At 45.9% G+C, this 7,833-nt stretch overlaps 2 protein-coding genes across 2 annotated transcripts; one reads left to right on the top strand and one right to left on the bottom strand.

Moving 5' to 3' along the window:
- The first annotated feature begins 437 nt into the window (after nt 1–437).
- On the top strand, nt 438–1,289 carry LOC131306815 (uncharacterized). The gene is made up of 2 exons (XM_058333242.1): nt 438–934; nt 1,038–1,289. Exons 1-2 carry the CDS (start codon nt 722–724, stop codon nt 1,287–1,289), a joined length of 465 nt encoding a protein of 154 aa, XP_058189225.1. The 5' UTR covers nt 438–721.
- Nucleotides 1,290–6,173: 4,884 nt separating this feature from the next.
- LOC131306814 (uncharacterized) lies at nt 6,174–7,314 on the bottom strand. Its single transcript, XM_058333241.1, has 2 exons — nt 6,969–7,314; nt 6,174–6,325 (listed from the first exon to the last, which is right to left on the bottom strand). Exons 1-2 carry the CDS (start codon nt 7,312–7,314, stop codon nt 6,174–6,176), a joined length of 498 nt encoding a protein of 165 aa, XP_058189224.1.
- Between the last annotated feature and the right edge of the window lie 519 nt (nt 7,315–7,833).

The raw sequence follows: 7,833 nt of genomic DNA, 5'->3' as shown, positions 1-7,833 counted from the left end.
ACTGATGACATAGTCCTTTGAACTTGAACTCGACTAGGTAGAATGCCACGACATGATAAGCAATAGGATGGCGTGCCCAATAGTTTGAATTGACTGGTTGATGAGTAGAATACCTTTGAAATTGGCTGCAAAGTGTATCTTATTGGAAATAATGTCTTGTAGTTTGGAACTCGACTGAGAAATGCCTTTGATTTGATTCTACTGATGGTAGAATTGGATATAATAGCCATGTGAACGAAAACCTGGTATCTTGATCGACTCCTATAATGCTTATCTCGACTGTAGAATTACTTTTGAGATTCTGAATTCGACTGACTATTGGATTTGAGATGAACCTATTTTGTTGTTTGTTGTTGTATGCAGTGAGGAGCCGCCAGAACTCGGGGTCACGGCGGTCCAGCAAGCTCGCTTGAGCTGTACAGAGGGTTGCTTGAGCGAGTTAGAGCCTTGGTGGACGCTGCAGGGTTCCGGCCGTTCGTCGAATACCTTCCACTTTCCGATCGGGGAGATGACGGTGACTCCGTTAGACTTTGCAGCTCTCACTGGCTTGAGAGTAGCAGGAGATCCTATCCCATTCGACTCAGAGATTCATAGAGATACCGGGGCATTGGAGTGGTTCTTGGGGCAGACACTAACAAATGAAGCAGAGTCCATCCATTACGACTAGTTCAAGAGGTACTTGCAGGGGAGGGTACCGGACTCAGAGCAGGAGGTGGAGCAGATGGCGAGGGCCTACTTGTTGTACTTGTTTGGGGCTATGGTGTACCTGAACAAGCAAGCTACGGTGCATTTGTCCTACTTGTTGGCTCTCCGCGACCTACGCACAGCTTCACGCTTCGACTGGGGAGGAGCAGCTCTGGGGACATGCTATGATTTCATGGGCGAATTCTCTCGAGGGAAGAAGGCGACCGCCGGCTGCTGGAGAGTGTGGGAGGTAAGAAACAAAACTTGTAGTTCACTTCCTATTTCATCCTGCACTTGTCTCCGATTTTCATAGGAACCGTATTCTGATGCTTTGATTGTTTAAACACTTGCAGCTGTGGGCCTACGAAGTGCTGAAGATGTACCCGCTGGAGAATGAGTGCCCGAACTTGAGGATGCTCCCACGTGCCATGATTTGGGGGCCTTTGCATAGAGGAAAGAAGAAGTCGAGAGGGAGCCTCCTAGCTTTCGGGTCATACCTCGACGAGCTGTCGGGTGTTCAGGTAAACAACACTCCAATCAATCATTTTGGCCTTTTGAATTGCTTTAATGCTGTCACTGATGTCTATCTAATTTTGAACCTTTGATTGTTTCGCAGGTGGAGTGGGACCCATGGAGAAATGCAGCGCCTGAGTACTTGGCGAGGAGCAGGGTGGTGACCGCGAGCCGAATGCTGCTGGAGTCGGCTTTCGGGTGGTGGTGGTACTTAGGTGACCCGATGATGCGACAGTCACTTGGCTTTCTTGAGTACTAGGTTCCTGGGCCACTTCCGCCTCACGCTTCACATACAGATAGGAACACTCTGGCTGAGCTGCGACGCTTCACTGTTCCGGCTGGCCTTGCTGCTTTCTTGAGGCCTGAGCATGACTAAGCCGTTTACTGGAGGCAGCACTTGGCGAGGCCGCTTGGGGTGTTAGAGCACATAGCAGTGCAGGGTGAGGTGCTAGAGGCTAGTGAGGAGAGGCGGAGTCGGGGGAGCAAGGCGGCTCGCTCAAGGGAGAGGAGTGACTACGCTACAGCAACTGGGCTACCTCAGCTTTCTTGGACCTTAGCAGTGCGGGACATGTAGGGGGAGGCTGCCACAGTTCAGTTTGAGCCCGCTAGGACAGAGCCAACGGCTATCACAGGACCGGTATGATTTGCTTTCTGTTATGCTTGTTATCCTCACACTATGCTTGAGCTTCTTTTGAAGCTGACTTGATCTGGATCCCAAAATGGAACACAGGCGCCAATGGAATGGGTGCGAGAGGCCGTCCGCTTGATACTGGCCATGGAGAAAGAATTCCACAAGATAGCGGGCAGCGCTTCTCTGCAGTTGCACTACCCACCAGTGGATCCGGCCTGGCCATTCCCTTGTGCATAATAAGGAGTAGAGTTGGACATAATGATGTTTTGCCGGGCAGCAAAATTGACCACTTGTTCTCTTATGAATATTGTACCCCTATCTACAATCAAGTGTTCTGGCAACCCAAACCTATGGATGATTCTTTCCTTGATCACCTTGATTACTTCTTGTTGATCCACAGACTTTAATGGCACCGCTTTTGCCCATTTAGTAAAATAGTTCGTGGCTACTAAGATGTAAGTATGATTTCCAGAAGAGGGTGGATAAATTTTTCCAATTACATCAAGGGCCCAGCCTCTAAATGGCCACGGTTTGACCATAGCATGATAATCAGATGCAGGGACATGATGAATTGGACCATGGGCCTGACAGGGCTGACATCCTTTTGAAAAACGAATACAATCCTCTAAAATGGTTGACCAATAGTATCCATACCTTCTGATTAGCCATCTCATCTTTATCCCCGATTGATGGGTTCCGCAGATTCCTTCATGGACTTCACTCATAACCCTCATGGCCTCGGGGTGCCCTAAACACCTTAATAGTAAGTCGTACTCAAAGCTTTTCTTGTATAATTCATCACCCACGAGAATATAGCTCATAGCTCTTCTCCTTACCTTCTTAAAGGCTCTATGATAAGGCCTCTTTAGGAAAGTTATGATAGGTGTACACCAATCGTTCTCGGGCTCATCGTCTAACTCTTCTCCTATGAAATCAGAAGTAAAGACTTCCAGTCCCAGACCTCTTCTCCTTACAGAAGGTAACAATCTCTTTTGGACCGTGATAATCTTGTGAATAGTTTCTCGAGCTAACTTCAGGCTTGTAGAGGCCTGAGCCAAGCTGTTGGCTTCAGTGTTCATACTCCTTGAGACATGTTTGACCATGACATTGTCAAAATCTTGGATTCATTGCATGGCTGCCATATAATAAGGGGTTGAGTCCTCACTATAGCATTTGAATGTCCCTGCCAAGTGATTGATAACAAGGTTTGAATCCCCAATAACTTGTACTTCTCTGGCCTCTAGATCCCTAAGGATTTCAAGGCCTATAATGATTGCCTCATATTCAGCTTGGTTTTTTGTACATGGGAAATCAAATTAAAAGGACAATTCAGTCCTCAAGCCTTGGGGAGAAATAATAATTATTCCACAGCCTGAGACCTCTCGATTCTTTGATCCATCAAAAAGCAACGTCCAAGGAGTGAGTGATATTTCAAGAAATGAGGGAGAAATGAGATAGTTGCTTCGCTAGGAAGGCTTTGGTTTAAGCGTTGAGCTTGATTGTTGTGTGGACCCTTTTTTCTTCTTGAGAATTTGTATTTATAGGCAAATGTTGCACTGGTCCAGATCTGATCCAGGTTTCCCGCCTTCACCACAAGTTGACAAGTGTCCCGAGTAAGCTCCAAATGCTGCCAAGTGTCCGCAATAACTACCCACTAACATATTTAGTGGAATCATGGGTAATTATTGGAGGTAAATAACAATTACCCATGTGTTAATTCTTGATCATGGGCAGTTAGAAAGATAATAGGCTTCCTCCATTTCCTATTTCCGTGGGTTTGAAAGAATAATGGGCCACTTGACAGTCAAATGGCCATGTGGCAATTACTCCCACTAACTCACTCCCTTATTTCATGGGATGGTTCCAGAAGGTTACAAGGGTGATGGGCCACGTGGCTCTCCTTCTTTTATGGGCATGAGGGAATTAAGAGCCATTTGACTTCAAAATGGCCAGTTAACATACCAATTTCATGGGCCTACTTCCAAATGATCATTTCCAACTATGGGCCTTTGAATTTTGGTAGACAATTAAGCCTAGTATACTCTTTACCCATGATCGAATCAAATTAAAATTAATTAGGCCCAATTAACTTTGCCTTGGCCCATTAATTTTAATCCAATACATCTCTACTTTTTGGCCCAATTTAATTAAAAGATAATTAAATGGCCCTCAATGCTTGCCCGAGACTGGGTGCCAAAAACGGGTGTAAACAGCCGCTTTAGTACATTCCCACCTTTTGCTTTATAGATATTGGCTTGTTAGCATACAATAGCTACATTTTCCGCTTACTGTTCTCCTTTTGATGAGCATTTGGCAAAGGAAAAGAGTAAACCATCCACTAATGTCTAACATGCATTGATGAACGATTTGAATCGACAAACAAACACTCGCACATGTACATGACTGACCTAGCTCGAAAGGAAAGGGATAGGAGAGCCTCAGGATACGATACATACCCTAAGACACACGAAAAATAATGAAATTTTGGGCATTAATGAGCCAAAATTTGAAATTCTCCTGAATAAGAGCAACTGACACTTCGATAAGACCCTATAGGTGTACAATGACTTGCACAAATCGACAAAACTGGCAAAGAAGCTCCGAGGGGGGGAAATATACCGAAAAATGCTAAAAATGTCACAAAAATGGACATAAGGCACAAAGGATGACTCGATTTAGTCCCGGACTGAAACCGACACCCCCGTACAGTCACATTAGGCTCATATGACACGCACGGTATGACAAAACTTGGCAAAAGTCCTTGGAACGGATTTCAACCTCCCAAAACCTTGATTTGAACTTGGGATGAGTTGTCGAGCATCCAAAATCTTCGTTAAACGCGACGTTTGGTATCTGGCGCTTTGACATAGTCCCATATACCATTTAAGACTTGCCTGTATCATCAAACTTGCAAAATAGGCCCCGGGATTGAAAACGGGCACTCGACGACAGTAGCTACTGCAGAACTTGTTTCTGGTATTCTAACTAGCGTGCGACACTATTGAGATGGTGTACGCCAAAATTGAGGGACACGTATACGCCAACAGATAATTGGCGTGCGCCGATCAGGTCTAATGCAGATCCACTTGTCTGACCAACTGTCCTTTTTCTGGGAGCTCCCTGCCTTCATTTTCACACGTTTTGAGCATGGTTTTTGGGCTTTCAGGAGGCAGAGTCCTTACTTGTAAGGATGTTTAGACTTTTAGTGGTTGGCTTTGAATGTGGCACAGGAAACAAGAGGATTCATTGGCCAATAAAGAGGAGATGCACGTATTGCTCCATCCACACACCATTTCCACTGCAATATTCTGCATTCCACTGTATTTCCAAATGGAAAACCCACTTCCAACCTTGCTCAGGCCTTGGCTAGCACAATTTCTGAGCATCGACTGGTTAAACTTCCAATACCACGGCCTTGCCTCGTTTCGGTATCTTCGTCACGTGTCGCTCTGGCCAGCACTTTTAAGAGCTGCTCTCCGATTTTGGGACCCTGACGTCCATGTCTTCTGCTTTGGTGACAACGAGATATGTTCGACCGTTGAGGAATTTCAGGCGTATCTCCGGACATTCGCCGCTCAATTTTCTCCTTATTAGGTTAGCATGCCAGGCCTATTGGCGTCCTCACTCAATTTTCTAGGGGTTTGGCCAACACTCTACTTGAAGGTGGCCAAATCAACATCATGCGCTTGATCAAGCGATACAGCCCAGATGACAATTTGGACGATGATGCTATGCAGGCTCGATGCCGGTTCGCCTTGGTAATTTGCCTGTTAGCTGCTTACCTGCTCGTTCCAGTCGATGGGCGAGTGTGTCCCTTGTTGGTGAGCATTGCTGCTCAAATGGGGGCGCGGAGGAACGTGGTGCCCCTTATCTTAGCGGAGACGCTCCTAGGTTTGGACCTTCAGTTGGAGTCTGCTTCTGCTCCAGGTAAACTCACTTAGCTCACCTTTTTTTGGCTTTTTGCACTTTCTCATTTTACCTCGACACTCGGCTTAGGTTGCTCCCTAGTTGTCGCTTGTTTTTCCGCTCAGGCTATATCTGGTTTCTTACTTGTCTTTTCACTCATGCATTTGTGGCTATCGGACAAGCTTGGGTTGTTGCATCCACCAGTAGAAGGTTGGAATCTTTTTCCAAAAAGGATTCACCAAAGGGAGATGCAGTACCCTGACATGGATATAGAAGGCTGGTACGAATTCATGCAGCAAATGCAGCCTGACGAGATCATTTGGAGGTGTTCCTGGCTGGACCTCCGGACATGGCTAATCATTCCAATGGATTTGATACGATGGTGATTGCAGGACTGACAAGTTTCACTTTCTATATTCCTGGCCACATCTTTCGTCAGCTAGGCGTTTCTCAAGAGAACAACGGTATCAGTACTGGGAACTTCCGTGTCCCCAATTTCAACGCTCAAACATTCAACAGTTATCAGGGGTGTTGGGGACTCAGAGTCCTTCAGGCGGAAATGCCAGACTTTACCATAGGGCCGAGGAATCGCTACAGATAGTGGTTAAGAGCAGATGTAAACGTAAGAGAAAATATTGGCTGACTCCGGACCACTTTGCTATGCTTAGAATAAGCTGTGAGCAATTAGGCTTCTCAAGCATTTTGTTCTGTTTTTCATGCTTTAACTGTTTTAAGGCTTTTATGCTCAGCTTATGTATCAGAAGTAGTAATTACAATAAAATCGAAAGACGAAGGGTTTCCCATTTTCTGATTTCCTTCAATACAGCTTCGACTTGCGCTCGACCTCCTCGACTTGTGATGTGGACCCAAAAATGTCAACCCTGGATGAAGTTGATGGAATATGATCGAATCTCAAAGCGAGATTGCCTACGAATCCCTTTTCAAGGAATTAGGTCAAAACGTAGTTCAGGCAAAGGTTCACTCGTGTATTTTACCTCTCCTTTTACGCTCTAACTTTTGCCTAGAACCGCCTTTTCAGGTTTTCGATCTAGCGAGCTTTCAACTTTTGCCCATTTATTTTTGCCTAAACCGCCTCCTTAGGTTTTCGGTCTAGCAGGCTGCTCTAACTTTTGCTTGGAATCGCCCACCCTTGTGGTTTTCGACCCAACGAGCATCTCTCAGGGATAGTAACGCTTGAGTTGTTCCAGGTTGACCAGGGTGTTGAATTCATTGCCATCGAGATCGATGAGCTTAACAGCACCCCTGGATAGGATGGTCTTGATAATGTAAGGCCCAGATCGCATCGGTCTAAACTTCCCGCGAGAATCAAACATTGGGGCGCAGATTTCCTTTGTAACCATGTCCCTTTCGACTAAACCCCTGGACTTCACCTTTTTATTGAACGCTTGAGCAATTCGTCGTTGATACCCCTGAACGTGATACAGAGCACAGAGCCTTCTCTCATCAAACAACATCAGCCCGACAAACCTCCCACTCAGCCACTCAACTTCCTCGAGACCACTTTCAGTCATGACTCTTAAGGACGGAACTTCCAACTCAATAGGGAGTACTGCCTCCATCCAATAGACCAAGGAAAAGGGAGTTGCACCAGTCGAAGTGCGGATCGACGTTCGGTATCCCTAAAGGGCTAGAGGCAGTTGGTCGTGCCAGTCCCTCGCAGACTCAGTGATTTTCTTGATGATCATCTCGACATTCTTATTTGCGGCCTCGACTACTCCATTTGTTTGTGGACGATAGGTCGTTGAATGATGGATCTCGATCTTGAACTCCTCGAAAAGTTCCAGGACCCTTCCTTTGAAATGGCTCCCATTATCTGATACAAATGCTTGAGGAACACCGTATCGATAGATGATGTTCTTTCGAATGAATTGAGCAACTTGAACCGTTGTTAGGGTTTTATAGGATTCAGCTTCGACCCACTTGGTAAAATAATCAATGGCCACCAATATGAACTTGTGACCATTGAAGCAGAAGGTCGAATCATGCCGATGACATCGATGGATTCTTCGAGCCTATCTGACTGGGCGGAATGCTCATATAGGGACAGCTTTGAACCAATTTGAACCATCCGGGGGTCT

This window comes from Rhododendron vialii, chromosome 11a (assembly GCF_030253575.1).
Source record: "Rhododendron vialii isolate Sample 1 chromosome 11a, ASM3025357v1".
NCBI lineage: Eukaryota > Viridiplantae > Streptophyta > Magnoliopsida > Ericales > Ericaceae > Rhododendron > Rhododendron vialii.
The sequence above is the reverse complement of the archived record's forward strand: the minus strand, read 5'-3'. Positions and strand labels throughout refer to the sequence as shown.